This window comes from Polistes fuscatus, unplaced genomic scaffold (genome assembly GCF_010416935.1).
Source record: "Polistes fuscatus isolate 324 unplaced genomic scaffold, CU_Pfus_HIC Scaffold8, whole genome shotgun sequence".
NCBI lineage: Eukaryota > Metazoa > Arthropoda > Insecta > Hymenoptera > Vespidae > Polistes > Polistes fuscatus.
The window spans coordinates 6,942,856-6,961,361 of NW_025113162.1; the positions used below are offsets into that span (position 1 = coordinate 6,942,856).

The 18,506-nt window shown below is 26.9% G+C and overlaps 3 protein-coding genes across 6 annotated transcripts in view; 2 read left to right on the top strand and 1 right to left on the bottom strand.

The window, feature by feature from the left end:
- The first annotated feature begins 139 nt into the window (after nt 1–139).
- Nucleotides 140–4,319, top strand: LOC122524641 (T-complex protein 11-like protein 1). Of its 2 annotated transcripts, none has more exons than XM_043647007.1 (9): nt 140–351; nt 860–1,000; nt 1,113–1,223; nt 1,312–1,603; nt 1,680–2,198; nt 2,285–2,469; nt 2,540–2,706; nt 2,790–3,114; nt 3,590–4,319. In XM_043647007.1, exons 2-8 carry the CDS (start codon nt 990–992, stop codon nt 3,038–3,040), a joined length of 1,536 nt encoding a protein of 511 aa, XP_043502942.1. In that variant the 5' UTR covers nt 140–351; nt 860–989; the 3' UTR covers nt 3,041–3,114; nt 3,590–4,319. The 2 variants fall into 2 exon arrangements, with proteins under 2 accessions (XP_043502942.1, XP_043502941.1); XM_043647006.1 differs by having other exon boundaries at nt 886–1,000.
- A 1,051-nt stretch (nt 4,320–5,370) lies between these two features.
- On the top strand, nt 5,371–9,350 carry LOC122524833 (retinol-binding protein pinta-like). 2 transcript variants are annotated; one of them, XM_043647305.1, is made up of 6 exons: nt 5,371–5,510; nt 5,656–5,802; nt 6,386–6,545; nt 7,204–7,309; nt 7,711–8,080; nt 8,404–9,350. In XM_043647305.1, exons 1-6 carry the CDS (start codon nt 5,504–5,506, stop codon nt 8,484–8,486), a joined length of 873 nt encoding a protein of 290 aa, XP_043503240.1. In that variant the 5' UTR covers nt 5,371–5,503; the 3' UTR covers nt 8,487–9,350. The 2 variants fall into 2 exon arrangements, with proteins under 2 accessions (XP_043503240.1, XP_043503242.1); XM_043647307.1 differs by lacking the exon at nt 5,656–5,802.
- Nucleotides 9,351–11,122: 1,772 nt separating this feature from the next.
- The window catches only part of LOC122524742 (ABC transporter G family member 20), a 33,334-nt gene continuing 25,950 nt past the window's right edge, over nt 11,123–18,506 (bottom strand). For both annotated transcript variants that reach the window (XM_043647158.1, XM_043647159.1), the window contains 11 exons: nt 18,263–18,370; nt 16,592–16,685; nt 15,177–15,344; nt 14,738–14,872; nt 14,241–14,383; nt 13,919–14,126; nt 13,679–13,856; nt 13,332–13,518; nt 12,847–13,112; nt 11,770–11,856; nt 11,123–11,578 (listed from right to left, as the gene is read on the bottom strand). In XM_043647158.1, coding sequence (XP_043503093.1) covers nt 11,364–11,578; nt 11,770–11,856; nt 12,847–13,112; nt 13,332–13,518; nt 13,679–13,856; nt 13,919–14,126; nt 14,241–14,383; nt 14,738–14,872; nt 15,177–15,344; nt 16,592–16,685; nt 18,263–18,370 — 1,789 coding nt within the window. In that variant the 3' untranslated portion in view covers nt 11,123–11,363. The remainder of the gene's footprint in view (nt 11,579–11,769; nt 11,857–12,846; nt 13,113–13,331; nt 13,519–13,678; nt 13,857–13,918; nt 14,127–14,240; nt 14,384–14,737; nt 14,873–15,176; nt 15,345–16,591; nt 16,686–18,262; nt 18,371–18,506) is intronic.

The window sequence follows — 18,506 nt, forward strand, 5'->3', positions numbered from 1 at the left end:
TAACGAATATTAATTGTTATATATATATATAATTGTTTGTCAAATATCGTCATTGCAATATTTTATCTATTTTTTTCATATTTTCAAAAATTTTGGCGGTAAAAAATCATAGAGTGCGCTTTAAGATTATTAACTTTTAGCAAACTTCATTGTCCAACGTCAATCTTAGGAAAGTTGAATAAATCATCTTTGTAAATACAGCTGTTTCTGCTATGATTAAATTTTCATATAATAAATGCTTCCGATTGTTATTACAAATTTTTATTAACAAATTTCAAGTGTAGATTTCGTTGTCAATATCAGAAACACGAGGAACAGCACAATATTTTGGTGAAATATATACACAAAAAGGTAATTTTGACATATGCATATATGATGCATAAATAGGCCTCTCTTTGACATGTATAAAATTATCTTATCTAAGGAGAATGATATTATGTAACAATACTTTGTTTAAATAATAATAACAATTTATTTACCAATTGGATTAGTTATTGCTTCTTAAATAAATAAATTTTTGTAATATATAAAATATTAATATAAATTAATTTTCAATATTCATATAAAAAAAAAATAAAACACTAGTATAGAAAGATGTTAATTATTAATTTTTGTTAATACATTAATTGATGTTTTATTTTTTCACTTATATGAAAATAATTGTAATTATGCAGTAATGAAAACAAAGAGAAAATGGATGATATATTTTATGTAACATTTTTTGTATACTATCAAAACTTTGTCACATATAGAAAATTAATTAGACATAAGTTAATCAAATGTTTCACATAAAGAGTAACAAAAGAAGTCTTGAGAGTATTTACAGGCGGTTACAGCATTATAAGTGTTCTTTTTATAGACAGTATTTGACCTCCTTTTCTTCAGGAGTTTTAGCAGTTAACCAGCAGCTGCTTTGGAGTGCAGGTCATGTCATAGCAACAGGACTCTATATACAAACAAAGGAATAAGAGATATTCATTCTAGTCATCATGTCTGACAAGTAAACATGTTTTATAATAATAAACAAAAATTTTATATTAACAAACTTTGATAATTTATACATTATTACATTAATATCATAATATTAATTATTCTAATATTTAAATTTATAGAGATCAAAAAGTGGAACAAGATGCGGAAAAGTGTAATATTAATAATCCTAACATTCCTATAGAATGCCCAACTTCATCTCGTCAAATAGAAGATGATAAACATGCAAAAGAGTAAGATATTTTATCGGATGGCATTAAATATATTTTATTTTTCATTGTATATATTTTAATTTACTCGCATTAATATAATATCGAATAGACAAGATGTACAATATATGATGAGCGGATGGACTGGAGCATCACCACCAAAGTTTGTGTCTCATGAAGAAATTATAAAAGCTGCAAAAGGAATGACGAATATGGCTTTGGCACATGAAATTGCGGTTGATACAAATTTTCAATTACAAAAATTGGAGCCGGATGACGGTACTTTTCATAGAAAAGTTAAAGAAATTATGCATAAGGCTTTTTGGAATTTGTTAGTAGAACAGTTGAATGAAGATCCACCGATCTATACTCAAGCCTTTATTTTACTGAAAGAAATTAAAGATGTAATTAAATCATAAGCTTATAATCATATTATTGTAATGTTTATGATCTTAAATCAATTTATTTGTTCTTTTTTAGACATTGGATGAACTTGTATTATCACATCATTCAAAAATTAAAGAGAATATCAAAGAAGTCCTTGATATTGATTTGATTAAACAGCAAGCAGAGAAGGGTGTATTAGATTTTCGCCACTATGCAAATTACATTATTTCTATTATGGCTAAAGTTTGTGCACCGGTTAGAGATGAAAAAATAGAAGAACTGAAAGGAGTGCAAGATGTTATTGAAACATTTAAAGGTATAATGGAAACTTTACAGTTGATGAGACTAGATTTAGCAAACTTTACGATAACTATGATGAGACCAAGTATTGTTGCTTCGAGTATTGAATATGAAAAAGCTAAGTTTGCAGAATTTTTAAAAATTAATTCAAATGGTTTACATTATACTAAAAAATGGTTGTTGAGGCATCTTGACGAACAAGAAATTGCCAGTGATTTTAATCATGATAATCAAGTAAGACAAATTACACATCGTCTCTTAACTGAAGCTTACCTTGATCTCCTAGAATGGGATTTTAATCCAGATGCAGAGGTACGAGTACACGTATATACATGGTGGTAGAACACACAATATTATAAACATTGCAACTATATTATTCAATACAATATCTTTTGCAGACATTGATGCTTGATCAAGGTAGATTGGTAGAATTGCGTGATAAGACTAGCAGATTGAGTATAATTGGTTCTATATTATTATTAACAAATAATACCATTGGAACATCGATACAAGATGTTGCTAAGTTTAAAAATAGTGTAAAGAAGAATTTAACAGTGTTATTAGACTCGGTACATTCAAATAAGTAAGTTTCATAATTCTTTTTCATATATAATATTGTTATATGAGTGAATATATTCATGTTTTATATACAGAGACTTAGAAATGGTAATGCCAAACATCGTTTTGCAAGTAATAAAAGATCTTAAGGCAACGTTAGAGGAAATTGGTATTGGAAATTTGTCATCGGATCTAGAAATATCATTAGAGGGACAAATAACAGATTTGGTTAAACCAGATCATAAGATCAGAAGTCTCGTTAGTAAGTAAAGTAGTATGTTTTATTTAATAATATATTTTTGTGTAATTCAGCGCAAATATATTATTTATTTATATTTTATATAGATTTAAGGATTAGACAATTTTTGCAAAGAATTATACAATCTAAGAGTGCTATTCCTCAGCAAGTACCAATTGGTCTTTCGTCTCTTCAAGAAGAATTAACAGCTATAGCAGCACAATTTTTAATACTTGTTTCTCATAACAGAAGTGTGTTTGGAGAATATTATCAAGAAATTGTCAGTAATGCACTTTCTTCCACGCGTGATAATGATGTGATGAAAAAGGTAGAGAAAGAAAATTCAATGGATGCCTAAAATGAGAATATATATATGATTTTATATTATGAGACGTTCAAGAATCTGGAAACAGTTTTACAAATAAATACTATGTATGTATAGTTAATATTTTATATATTAGTTTTTTTTAAATTGAATCATTTCTAAAATACATATGTTAATATATAGCATGTGATACACATAACTTGATTACCTCGAATAAGTTCTAAATTGTACAATAAACAACAAATTATTTCTACAGAGATTATATGATATCAAAAAGGGCATTATGTGGTGTCCATGATGTCTAAAGTGAAACCGTTTAGGATATTTGAAGGACAACTTTGTTTTTTTAAACGGAATGTTCTCTCTTTTTTATGGCAGTTCTAAAGAGCAATTTCTAAGTAAAGAAGTATTAACCTTCTTTGATCTAAAGCTAAACCACATTATGACTTTTTTGAGATCACGCAATTCCTGTAAAAATATTGAATTGTTAAAATACAATATGTTTTGATTATAATAATTTAAGAACATAACATATGTATACATTATTACTAAACTAATCCAAAAAATAATTTGTTTTTTCAGAATGATTTAATAGTATGAGATAAAATAATCTCTGCAATATTATGCATAGGAGTCTATAATTACTAATTATAATTACTCTTTTTTGTACTTTTATTAATTTCAAATATTACAATATATATTCATATATTTTGTAAGGGCTTACATAATTATGAATATAAAATAATATTCTTTATATTTGGTGCCGTGTAAAAAAGATCTTTTTGCAATAATATCTACATAAAGATTTATTTAGAGTACAAAGTTGTATGTATTGTAATAATCAACGTATCACACACATACACACACATATATATATATATATATATATTTGTATGGAATTTTTTGCATCCACGGCAGTCTTATTATTAACCAAAACATCAATGCTTCTTATCTTAAAAATTATAAAAATTTTGTAATATTCCGGAATATCTTGTGAGGAAGTTACGACTTTCTAGGGCTCCCCAGCACACGTTTTGGGATCTACTGGACTATAGTAATATATATTGGATATAGTAATATATATTGGATTTTTATTTTTTGCAAAAATAATCGAATATTTTTCATTTTTCTATACTTTTCACTTTTTACTCTTTTTTATCGATCTTGCGACGATAGTCCCAAGATACGAATAGAGTGAGAACCCATCTTTATCATTATCAAAATATTACCTATGTTAAACAACAGTTATACGACCAATGTAAAAACCTTAGGTATTAGGCTAGCGTGAATAAACTATACTTAAAATAAAAAATAATAAATTTATTTTTTATTTATTTTTTTTTTTTAAATAAAATTCCACTTTTAAGTATTATCGAAAAGAACGATGAATTTATATTTTGAAATTATTGTTTCATTTCACTTACAATATGCCTTTCTTTATTGTGCAATTATTACAATTACATGTATATATATATTTTATTATAATTTAGTTTTTTTTACCGCTACCATAGTGCTTTTCAATTATAGTGTTAAAAACAATGAAGCGAACAATTTTGTAATATTATCACAATAGAATTGTATATTACGTATTTTTGTATTAAACATTATCAAGTACGATACGTTTTACAAATTAACAATTATCTTTAAATATAACTATATAAGATTACGTAAGATTAATATTACATTTTTGTTATTCACACAAGTAATTAAGTAGTTCATAATAGAGACAATATTTGTAGAGTAGCATAGTAAAACGTTAAACTAATTAAATAATTTACACACACAAAAGAATCTAAAACACAATTGTAAGATTTTATTAACTTTGTATTGAGAGGAATATTTAAAATAAATTATTACACGTGTAAATCATGTAATATTATGTGATATAATATATGTTTTTAATTTATACTTTTAAAGTAGGCAGATCTTATACATACATATGTATAAGATAATTTTGTATATGATTTGTTTAATGTCGTAGAAAACTATAATATATATGCAAAAATGAATGTATAAGCTTTAAAAAAAATTGTATTTTTTCGTTATATTATTGTGTAATGTCATGATTGCATGTTGTATGATATGATGTATTTTAAATATTTTCTTTACATTCCAACACATAAGTTCAACATGTTATCTAATTAAAAAAAAATATGAATTTTATTAATATCAAGTGTACATTAAAGGATACAACATCAAAGGTCGTTTATTTATCATCTTCTTAATCGTTACCATTGTTCATATGGGTTGCAAAGAACAAAGTTTTTCGATGAGTTATGCACGCGAGAAAAATTATCTTTTCTAAGATAAAAAATCATTTATCTTTGTCAATTCATTAGGATAAAAATACGCGTTATCTTTACGTCAGATGGCGCAGTCAATCATTTTTATTTACGTTTCACGGATTTACTCTGCTCTAGTCGATTTAATTTACTCTTAGAGATCAATTTTATACAAGTGACATCTCTAAATATAACGTCCGTGTTTTTTCTACAGATGATTGGTAATAAGAAAAATTAGTGTTTGCTTTACTTTTTACGGTAAAATCGAAGATTCGTTACATCGAAGATATAATAATTTAGAATTGGTGATATAATTGATATGAGAAAATTTGCATTTATCTTTATACAATCTTTATAAAATGACAGAATCAAAACCTTACGTTTGTCAACTATCTCAAATTGAAAAAGATTATGCCGCGGCAAATTTGAACGAAACGGATGACAACAGATCCCAGAAGATTGAAGAAATACGCGAATGGATTTTAAAACATGACAATCTACACGCTTGTACTGGTATATAAATGTTTTATATTTATTTATTATTTTATTTATGTTTTTTTTCTTTTTTCTATTCACAGATGTATATATGCAAAGTGTATCCAATAACAGAGCTCGTTTATATAGCTTTGTTTCTTTAGTAAATACAAAAAATTGTTATCATCAAGTAGTACGAGTTTTTGCGGAAGTGCATCGATGCAAATGCAAATTGCACTTTTTTTTTTATCTGCAGTAAGGACAGAGTTATAGTTCGATCCGGTTATTGAATACAATCTATATATATAGTTAGATCGTTTACAATATTTATTAAATTAATTATGTGAACACATTGTATTTTATTATTATTTTTTTTATATATGGAGCATTGTTTGCATGTTAAATTTACCTACCAAATGAATTTGCATCTACGATTCGCGTTACTTTTACAGTTTTATTTTTAATTCAATGCAGAAAACTGTTTCTGTGCAATCTTCAATTTTTTTGTTTGTAAATTCCAGAAAAGAATATAAATAAAATCGTTTCCCACTATGGAAACGGGGGAAAAAAGAAAATCTTTCAACTATTAAATTTTCAAAATTATGTTTTCTTTCTTTTATAGACGACTTTTTTATTCTACGTTTTTTAAGAACTAGCAAATTTAATATCGAAAAAGCGAAGTACAAGCTATGGAATTATTATGAACAAAGATGTAATATTCCTGAATGGTATGCAAATAAGGATCCTTTTCTGGCCGAATTACAGGATATGTTTAAATTAGGGTAAATTTAATCATTTGGTTATGCAGGATGGCTCAAAAGTTCTTAATTGATTTTAATAATTAATTACTTTTTTTTTTCGAGATATTTTAGTATTATAGTTACGTTGTCAAATCTATAAGTTAAGCTTGTAGGTTTACAAGTAAGGTATAATTTTATAATACGAAAAAAGAAAATTATTCTAAAAATTTTCGAAAAAGAATAATTGATTTTTCATATCATTTAGGAATTTTTGACCTAATTAAGAACTTTTTCAAATCTACTGTATATTTACAGCGCGATTATTATTTAATATTTTAAATAATTATACAGGGTGTATATATATGTATCGTAAATTTGTATAAATATTTCTAAGGTTGCGTGTAGATATTAAAATAAGTAAAAAATGTCATATAAATTTTCTTCTTTTATCTTGTCTAAACAGGCTTCAAAAAGTAGAACATGATATGTTGATTATCAATTATCACACATCTAATTCAATGTTCAGATATAGTTTAGTGCACACGTACTGGTTAATTTATTTTTTTTGGAAAATAGGGTCTCAATTCAAAAAACGATACTTTTTATTCAACTTATTTTTACCTTTAGAATCACGGTTATACCACCTGTTTGAATACATTTTGTGTATATTTTGATATGTGTAATAGTTTATCTTCTATAGGGTATTTTTGCCAATGAGGAAATTAGATAATGAAGGAAGATTGGTAGTTCTAATACGAGTCGCTGCTCATGATCCTAGTAGACAAAAGTTAGCGGATATGCTAAAGGTAAAGGCTAAAATTAATAAATTTTATAATATAATTTGAAAATGTATCATTATATAAATCCATTGTAAGTTCAAAGTTTACCGACTCACCGGAGTCAAAAGCACACGGTTTTTGTTTTTTTTTTCAAATGAATTTGAAACTAATTACACATTTTTTGATATTAGGATGTTTTGTAACTGAGTTTTCATATGAAAGAATTTTATTCTTGTTTTGTAATTGGGTTTTCATATGAAAGAATTTTATTTTACATTTTTTATTTAATTTTTCATGTAAAATCAGCTACTGTTTGATTGTATCACCAGTTACGGGACACCCTGTATATATTAAATATGTCTGTTATGCATATATTTTTTATTAGATGTAAATAATTATTTTTCTTTTTTTTTTTCGTATTACTTTAGGCTTCTCTGATGATATTGGATCTCGCAATAAGAGAAAATGAATCTGTTTCGTTGCATGGTGTAATAGCTATTATGGATTTGGCAGGTATTTCTCTTGGTCATGCGCTTCAATTTCCACCGAGCGTAATTAAAAAATTAGTACATGCTTGGCAAGGTTGTTACCCTTTAAGAATACAGGCATTAGAGTTTATAAATTCACCGACTTATATCAATGTTGTATTAAATGTGTTCAAAAGTTTTATGACAAACAAATTGAAGCAAAGAATACACGTGCACACACGTGGAACGAAAACATTTCTCGATAAAGTTCAACATGATATATTACCGATCGAATATGGTGGTTCTGACGGATCTATAGACGACTTGAAAGGTGAAATTTTATTAAATTATTTTATTTTATTTTTTTTCTTCTATATATTTAGATTAAAAGAAATTTTAATCATTTAAAAAATAAAATAAAGTCGTTAATTAAAATAATAAAATGTGATTATAGAAAGAAAAATATAGGTAATTGATTGTGAGATATGAATTTAGTAAAAAGATAATATTACTTGAAATTCGAATAATTAAAAATCTATGATAAAATTCAAGTTTATTATCTCATTGATAATTAAAAAATTTCTTTTCTTTATATTTTTATTTAATCATTTCAATGATATTAATTTTATGTATTGTTATTTAATACATTTGTAGATTACTGGAAAAATAGAGTGGAAGAGAATCGGATGTGGTTCACTATAGATGAATCTTATAAACTTAATGTTAATAATGTATAAATATCTAATCTAAGGGGAAAAGTATTACAAAATTTTCCATATAAATCTGTTATTGCGATTGTTATGGAGACGTTGTTAAATATGATAGAGAATTTTAATACGAATCGTACAGAATAAGCCGAAAAAGTACCTGATTGTATTTTTAGTTTACTAATGTGAGGAAATAATTATTTTGAAAAGTTTAAGGAAAAAAACGATTGATCTGTATAATCATTTAAACAAATTCTTCGCTTAATGTTACAATTTATTTTGGATATTAATGCATACGTAGGTACAGTTTTTTTTATGAAATAAAAAACATATTTTGCAAGTAAAGCAAACAGAAAAGAAAATTATTGCAATTCGCAAATAATAATACCAATAATTCATTAGAGTATTGTGGAATAGAGTCATTTTCATAAATATTACGAACGATATAAGTTGTGTGTAAGAATGATTGTTCATCTTGGGATAAAGAAGCGAATCATTGCTAAATGAAGAAACAAAACATTGATAAGAAAGAAAGAAAGAAAAATAGATAGTCGAGAACAGTGATTGTCAATCCCTCCTGTGAGTTTTATGCAGCTAGCTAGCTGCGTTGATATCGAATTGCATTAATACCGTATTTCATTTAATACCGATATTCATTTATTAAATTTTTTTGTATATTGTTTTCTTATGAAATTGTAGTTATACGTTAACGTTTATTCATATACAGTAATTAACTATTGTTTTTATGTAGGCTTCATATATTTAGTTGTTGTTTGTGTGCTTTTTATTAATAGTTGGCATTTCCATTTGTCATCTCATTGTCAGTATTCTTCCGTCTTAGATATCAAACTCTTGTATTTTTTATTCAATAAACTTGTTATCGTTAATTGCAAAGTTCTGAGTGATATCTCAAATTCGTCATATCAATTTCGAGAGATTTAATCGAAACCGAACATCACAGTCAAAATGTGACACATAAAGGACGGGTAATGTTCAAAGATGTCAACAAAATTAAAAGAAAAATATAATATTAAACGTTTTATTCGCATTGTTATGCACAAAAGTGTGCTCCCTCCCCTGTATCAGGCCATGATATGCAAATAATATCAAATAATATCAAATAACGAAAATAAGACGAATAATTTTCGTTTCTTGTGTGTGTTGGAAAAATGGGGACGATTATATATGTTACAATCGAATATGATCATTTTCAATCGTTAAAAATATATTTGCTTTTTTTTTTTATTAAATCTAATTAACACAATTTCAAAAAGAATGTTTTACATTAGACAGAATGTTTCATCTAACATATTTGGACGGTTAAGATACACATATGCATATAAAATATAAATAAAATTAAAAAGATCATGTGAAAAGTTTCTTTTTTTCGTTTTCTTTTTTATTTTTAATTTTTATTTTCTTCTTTCTTTTTTTTTATCAACCATTATTTATTATTTATCTGTCGTCAATATATAAAAGTTTTTCTTTCGTGAGAATTACGATATCTTTTTCTTATGAAAATATTTTCTTAAAATTCATGTTTATAACAGTTTGGTGTGTTGTCACGGTAAATTATATTTTTATATATATATAAATATAACAAAAAAAATGTATATAGAATAAAGATAACTATGCATACATCATATGTATATACACGTATAGTTATCATAAGGTATTTTTTTCTTGTTTTTAATTACATATTTTAATTCCAATGGGGTGTCATTAAAAAATGTGTGATAAGATCGTTTATTCTTCTTTAAAAATATAAACATAAATTTTATATAAATTCACCAACATATGTTTCAATGTTGTCCTAAATATTTTATATATATATATATATAGTGTGTCACAGAAGTATTCATACCCGCTTTCACTATAAATTTTAAGTAATTGATATTTGCTTGTAATGCAAAGCTTCAAAATTCTTATACACAGAAACTTATTGTAGAATTTTGGGAAATGTTATATTCTTTATTGTTATAGAAATATTATAATTTTATTTAAATGATAATAAATCTTATATGAAATCTTATTTTCTTATCGGTTATGTAAAATATTACTTCCCTTTTAAATAATATACTCTTTTGTAATAAAAGTGATATTAATTTAAAATTTGAATAATCTTAAAATAGGTTTCTGCGTATAAGAATTTTGAAGTAGTGGGGGTAGTAATTGGCAGTGGGGGTACAAATATTCCTGAGATTCGCTGTATGTATTATATATCTATTCTATATATTTCATACGTTTTTCAGAAAAGGGTATGTATATATATGTGTATATATAATATACAGAGATATTAATAGAGGTACAAAATATATCCTTAAGAGATTGGAAATATGGAAAAAAAAATTACAGGCACACAGGCAATACGCATACATTCGCGCTCATATCATGCTAAAAATCATCATTTTGACAACACATATATACAGATACGTTCGCGCACAATTATCATAGATCTCGTCAATGATAATTTACGGGGAGAAGGAAAAAGAGAAGAGAGAAAGAGAAAGAGAGAGAGAGAGAGAGAGAGAGAGAGAGAGAGAGAGAGAGAAAGATAGATAGAGAGAAAAAAAGAATATAAGAAAAGCTATTATAACCCGTAAAAATTATTTGTTTCTCTTATTAGATCTTCCCCCTCCCCCCTCCCCCCACCCCGACATATTTTCTTCATCTATTCATCTTCCATACCGTTTCTATGATATACACACTAACACACGCACACATACACTCACGTATACGATGAAAATTTAATTTTTAATTTACAACAAGAGACTTTCTTTCATTTATTTTTTGTTCTTTTTCTCTCCCTTTCACTAACAACCCCGCCCCTCCCCAATCCCTGTTTACCCTCTTGTATCTAAACTCTGCTCTATTAATTAATAAAATGCACCCGTTTCTTTTTTTTTTCTATTTATGTTTGAACTTAAGCACCAACATGCTTATCGTGAGGAACACCACAATCCAAGCGATGGTTGAAATAAAACCATTGTACACATCTGGCTCTGATATACTCCAACCACGAGTTAGCATCGAACGAAGAGCTGTGGTTGCCATTGTCAAGGGTAAACCTTGCGAAACGTATCGTAAAACTGTTGGCATACCTTCTATGGGCCATATAACACCTAAAAAATAAATATAAAAATAGATTAGATTTGAATGTTAATAATCAATTATATATAAGTTAGTATATACGTTATACTATAAGATTATAATATGTTTATAATATGTTTATAATATGTTTGTAATATTAATCTATATTAATCTTTAGATAATTGATAAAGAGAAAGTTAATGTTATAAAATTGAATACATACCACTTAGAAGGAGGGTGGGATAGAAACTACCCAAGGCCAATTGGATGGCGTTTCTTTCAAGTTCGCAAATTGCAGAAATTACGAATCCTATTAAAAATAAATATTAATATATATTTATTGTGTATGATAATGATGAAATCTACGGATTAAGATATTAATTTCAATGTAGAAAATGAAAATATCATATGAGATGGGTAAAAAGTTCCTAAGTGATCTTTTTACAAAATAAATTATCCCTCGTTCGAAACTTTTTAGATTAAATTTTCTTCAGATTCAAAAACCGTGAATCTTATATTTGTCAAATTATAAGGCTAATAAAAAAAGATTGACAAATCTTGTATAAGATTAATTGATTGTAAATAAATGTTAAATTTGACAAAAGAAGAGGAGACGTGTATTTAACCGTAGACAAATAATTTTGTTTCTATGTAAATTGTAAAGTATATACTTTCGATTGAGTTACTTTATGTTTACTGTTACGTGCAATCAGTAATAGGCTTGTATAATTTAAGGTAACTTTTACGCAATGAAAAGTTTCTGCCTACGATATATGTCTACATATTCGTGTACAAATTTTTCACCTATCGAATCTAGTTTTTGCATCATCAAGCCTGCATTCTGTGGAAATGTATTGCATCATTATAGAGTATTACAAATGTAGAATGCATGGAAAACATTTCTAATGGGAAAACTTTATGAGCTCACCCGGATTAAGAAATAATAAACGAGCAAGAAGCATACATTCTCGAATTTATAGATAGAATTAATGTATGTAATTTTTTTTGTTTTTTTTCTTTTTTTTATATAAATAATAAAACTCAAATTAATTTTATAGACGGGGAAAATAATGTTAAGAAAAATAATCTATGAATTAATGAATGTAAGATTTGTTGTTGTAAAGTAGGAAACGAAGCCCGCATGACATGGCTGACCCAAAGTATGGATAAAATTTAGGATAAGTGTTTCTTAAAATAAAACAAGCAACTTATAATATGTTTAATAATTAGAAATATCGTTAGGATTAAGAAAAGTAATAATAAAAAAGAAATAGTAAAAAATTTGTAATAATTTTCTTACCGAAGCACATGCCACAAAGACCTTGAAGTATAGTCAAGATAATAACCCATCCGATTTCTCCTTTACATTCGACTCGGAAAACTAATATCATGAATATTAGTACCAATGCAGTTTGACCACACATAACGACGAATTGGGTGACCACGTGAGAGAAAAGAATTTCACCAGGGGTTACTCCAGCTACCCAACTTCTGTCCAGCAGTCCTTCCATTCTCTCAATGATCAATGCCGATGAGGTAAGTGCAACCGCCAGGAAGAATACGATTCTATAATGTTTGACAAATGATTGATAATACGTTCAACAAAAACAGGAAAAACATGTAGAAGTTTTTCCTTTGCTTCTTCTTTTTTTTTTTTTTTTTAACGCAAGGGCAAAGAGTTACAATGTGCAAACAAACGCATTGATTATTACTTACGTCATTTTATCTTACAAGTAAAAAAAGAACAAATCAATATGTATGTTACGTATGAATAGTTAAACTCACGTTAGTATCACACCGGGTGCTACGAAATCCGTAAAACTAGGCTCGTTCGAACCATAGATTGGTTTCTTAAATTGAATGGGAACATCTGCCAGTTTTGAATTTTCATGACACGCTGTCAAGAGTTCCTTAGCGAAATCTCGGTAAGAATATTGAAGATCCCTCATCAACATTAGGCCAACTTGTTGATCTGTGTAATTAAGACAAATTTATTGTTAAGTGTGAATACCGTTTTATGTCGATTATTTTGAAGCAAATGATAAATAATTTACGAATTAATTAGAGATCTCAAATATTATAACAGTGATTCTCTTAGTATGATAATAATAATAAATTTAATGAAAACTTACTGGACATATCTAACCAAACTCTGATCTCACTTTGATCGAGAGTTTCGTCGTCAGCATCCCTTCCAAGTGCCATTCGTGCGACAAGCGCGTCAGTAAAATTTTCCGTGAAATACAACATTCCCCATGCTTCGCCGTTTCTTACAGCTTCTTGTGCCTTATCAGGATCCGGATAATAATTCTGTTGAATAATTCAAAGTCGTCAATGAAAAATTACGCTTTTTTTTTAAATGAAAAATTTACCTTTATAATCGTTTCGTTATCGAGAAATCTTAGATATCGACAACTTAGAAAAGAGAAATCACAGCCATCCGTGAAAGGGCACGTCATATTTTCATAAGACATTTCGTGATTTACTATAGCTAACTTTAAACCTATTGGATCCCTTCCAATTGCCAAACAGAAGAGAATTACTTGCATTACTGGTAATGCAAAAATGAATAACATAACACTGAAACATGAACAAAAGAAAAAAAGGAAATATTGATGTAGGTTTTTTTTTCTATTATTTTTAATTTAATTTTTTCAATAGGAAAATTTTCATTCCAAATAATTGCGTACGTACCCAATATTTCTCCACATGCGTAAGAAATTCTTTTGCAAGAGTGCTCTTATTTTTCCTACACTGGTAATATTGTAACAGTCGATATAATTATTACAATCCATCGTTTTGTCCATTTTACTTCCGTGTAGTGGTTTATTAGCGAGCTGTCAAAATTATTCAATTATACGTTAAAATGTTTGACCCATATTTTAACAATTTTTTAAGAACAATTTTTTAATAGCAAAAATTAATCTAATTAAGTTAGATTATTTAGGATTAATTTAGTTGCATTTAAACAAAATAAATGTTAAGTAAATTATTGTATGAAGATTCCTCGATACGTTCCTGAAGTATGGATCAAACTTTTATAGGATAGATACTATTATATTTATAAATGAATAAAAATGAAATGAAAATTAATAAGTTCTCACAGTTCAGAGTTTTAATATTTATTTTTTAAAATATTCTAGGCATTAATAAACAAAAACATAAAAAGATATATATTTGTAACTTCTTACGTCATAATGATTGCCAACACCATTTGTTGCATCATGAATGAGAACTTCTTTGCTTTGATAAAAATTTAAACCAACCACACCAGATTCTTCCGTGACGTAGACCGGTTCATCTTTTTTCCCCCAATTTAATGAAGCCTAAAAAACAGAAAATGCGATATGTCACACTAGAATTATCGAAGTTATTGATGAAAAAAAAAACTGGCTGCAAATTTTTTGCTCGACGAGATTCTTCGAAAATATATTTATTCATAAGGGAAAGTGAATTATAAAAAAGGATACTATTTAATAATATTTAATCAATATTAAATATATCAACAAAAATAAATATATATGATGAAATGAATGATTGAAATGAATTTTCAAATTGATATAATAAAAATAATGAAACAAGTGTGTGAGAGATATTAGAATGAATTATTTTATTATGATTCCAACTTACCAAGCTAATATTGTTAGAAATATTTAATTCCGTAGGAGGTTGGGAATATTGTCCTTGTCTCCTAGACAATTTTAAGAAAACTTCCTCGAGCGATGTACAATTGTACATAGTCAGAAGTGCACGTGGTGATTCTTCGGCCAATAACCGTCCACTTCTCATCAATCCAATCTGTAATAAATTAAAAAAAAACACAGTTAAACACACACTTACATGTACGCGTATATAAATAAAAATATATATATAAATCAATGCGATTACAAAATATAAGAATATACATTCTGTGTTATTTTTTGTCTCCAAAAAATTGACATATGTCTCATATACAAGTTTTTCGTTAATAAAGACAAAAATATTAAAATATTAGATTAGAATATGTTTCTTTTCTTTTATCTTTTTACATTTCTTTACATTTCTTTTTGGTTTTATAGAACACACACACACACACATTGGCCAATATCTATTAAAAAATAAAATTTTGTTTATTTATCTTTAAGAATAAATCGATATTCACGATCAATTGATATTATGTAATTTCTTATTAACATAATTATAGAGTAGACAATATTTTACTGTGTATTATGTATTGTACACATAGAGAAACTAATTAAATGTCAATTGTATAACTATGTTATTATATAGCATATCATCGCACTATCTTATTAGATCGCATCTGATCATTTTTCTCAGTGAAAAAAGTTTCTTTTTAATATTCAAGGTAATAGATTTCTTGAAATGATCGTAAACAATATTGAATAATAATAATGTATGAATATACATATACATGTATATGTATAAGACTGGACATATATTTCAAGTGTATATATTGTAAAAAATGAAATTACTTATATATTTGTTTGTATTAATAGTCCATCGAACAGTTGTATATATAGCTAGAAAATTTTGCATATAAGTTACTATCTTCTAATATTATATTATATTCATAATATTTGAATTTTTAAAAAATGAAAAGTGTATAAATATAATATAAAAATATAAATTTATTATTATATATATATAAAACATGAAAGAAAGATCTTTGATAAATTAAAACAAAAAAATTATTGACTTTATTTACAAACAGTTATAAATTAACATCTAATAAGATAGTACGTTGTTTAGAAACAACTCAATAAACATGTTTTCATACATTATCACTTTTGATTGATTCAATTATAAACAGATGGTTCTTTTATTCTAGTGCTTTCACATTTTTCTTTTAATTCTTTTAATAATAAGAAATTGCGAGAAATGTAAGAGGAAACAATGAATCGAGATAATTGATCTGATAACAAATCGACAAAGATAAATATATTGTATTTTTCAAATACCAATAAATATATTTATAAGTTCCAGGTAATAACATTTATTTAGAAGTAATATGTTATTTTTTTGTTCTTTCTTTTTTTTTTTCTTACCGTGTGGGCTTGCCGAGCTTCTTCGATGTAATGCGTCGTTATAATGACGGTCTTGTTGCCATCTTTGGTTATTTGCACTAGATGATTCCAAATACTGAAAGAGTAGATTTGATTATTTTTTCGATTAATTCCATTTATCAATAATCAAGCATGTGAGTAGAATACAAATATATTTTATTAATTTATATATATATATTAAATATTATAATTAATATATATGTAGGATTCGTGAAAAAATTGGGGCGTGGACTGGACTGGACCGGGACTTGAACCCGGATCTTCCGCTTTTCGGGCGACTGCACTTTAACCATTGAGCTATTTTGGGCCCACCGTCCAATCTTCTCACGAACGCCTATTTAAGTTTGGCTTGGATGTGCTCGCATCCCACATACATATATATATGTATATCATTTGCCAAATTTATTTGTATTAGTAAATATTATCTTATATTTTATTGCAATAAAATAAAAAAAAAAGAATTAAGAAAAATAAATATAGATTACATATTATTATGTATATATACAGATATTATAATATTTATAATCACTATCGCGTTAGTCATTTAACATTGAATATTTCCGCTATGAAACTTGACGATAAAGATTAAAGACCAGAACAGCTATGACGATGATTATACGACAATCCTCATGTATTATTTAAACAATCTGTCGAGTGTGTGTAGACTTTTTTTCAAGCGTCTTTGGAGTAAATTAGTCGTCATCTTCGGACCTTGACCTATGATACTTACATTAGTTATATCGTCTCATAAAGAAAAAACACAAATACAATTTACTAGAAGTATACTACTAGCTTGTAATGTCGTCAACTATTTTTACTCGTCAACAATCAATTGTCATGCAATTTTAATGAACATTTTCAAGAATTCATTCTTTATCCTTTATCTATTTATTATGCATTAATGTATATAAACACGTGTACGGGATGTAACACTTTAATACTTTTACATATTACTCTGGATATAATACGTACATGTAAGTATGATATGAATTACAAAAGATATCATAGAATATGTAAAATAAATATTGTTTTTTCTCTCCTTATAAAAATCTTTGTATATTTTTTTTTGGTCAGATTTTTTTCTCCAAAAAAAGAAAAATAAAACGTATAAAATTAATAATAAGTTCATTATGATTAACGTAGTAGGATACGTAATTTGCGTTTGTTTCATCTTTTCATTATCATAATTTTCGCGAAGGAAACATAATTAAAACTTTTATTCCATGCAATAATGGAATTAAACACCTCAAACACGTGACATATACATATACATATAATGTATGTATGTATGTGTGTACATTTGTTAATTGAAGATCACATCCTAGAGAAAGGAAAATAAAACACGAAAGTATTTCGTAGACGTCGTTCGTGTTTCATTGTTTAATCGGTGATGGGGGGCGAAAAAAAAAAGAAAGCTGGAAACCTGTAGCTAAGAATATGCAATATTTGATCATGTAAATATTTTTCCTGGAATCGATGTGGTTTGCTTAAAATATTTTATCCAATTAAACCCCAATGTGAAAGTTTTCAAGTCCAATACTAATTGTAAGGTAAAGAAAAATAAAAAGAGTTTATCTTATCTCATTATATTATGAGCTTTTATATAATAAAAACTCGTTGGAATGTAATTTTTGTGAAATGCAAGAAACTTACCTCTGTCTGAGCAATGGATCAACACCTACGGTTGGTTCGTCGAGTATTAAAAGTTCGGGATCGTGCATGAGAGCCACTGCGAACGAGACCCGTCTTTGCTGGCCACCGCTATTTTGCAAAAGACACAAATTTTCCATAAATAAATATCATTCTCTTAAAATGAGAACAATTTTGTGACCAATTATTTGAATCCACGTAACGTCTAATCTCTTGCAAAAGTAATTTTATAAGGATTTTTAAGTAA

Coding starts and splice junctions, on each gene's coding strand:
- LOC122524833 (XM_043647305.1), top strand. Junction 5,803..6,385: donor CAATCTACACGCTTGTACTG/GTATATAAATGT, acceptor TTTCTTTTATAG/ACGACTTTTTTATTCTACGT. Junction 7,310..7,710: donor AGTTAGCGGATATGCTAAAG/GTAAAGGCTAAA, acceptor GTATTACTTTAG/GCTTCTCTGATGATATTGGA.
- LOC122524641 (XM_043647007.1), top strand. Junction 1,604..1,679: donor TACTGAAAGAAATTAAAGAT/GTAATTAAATCA, acceptor GTTCTTTTTTAG/ACATTGGATGAACTTGTATT. Junction 2,470..2,539: donor GACTCGGTACATTCAAATAA/GTAAGTTTCATA, acceptor TTTTATATACAG/AGACTTAGAAATGGTAATGC.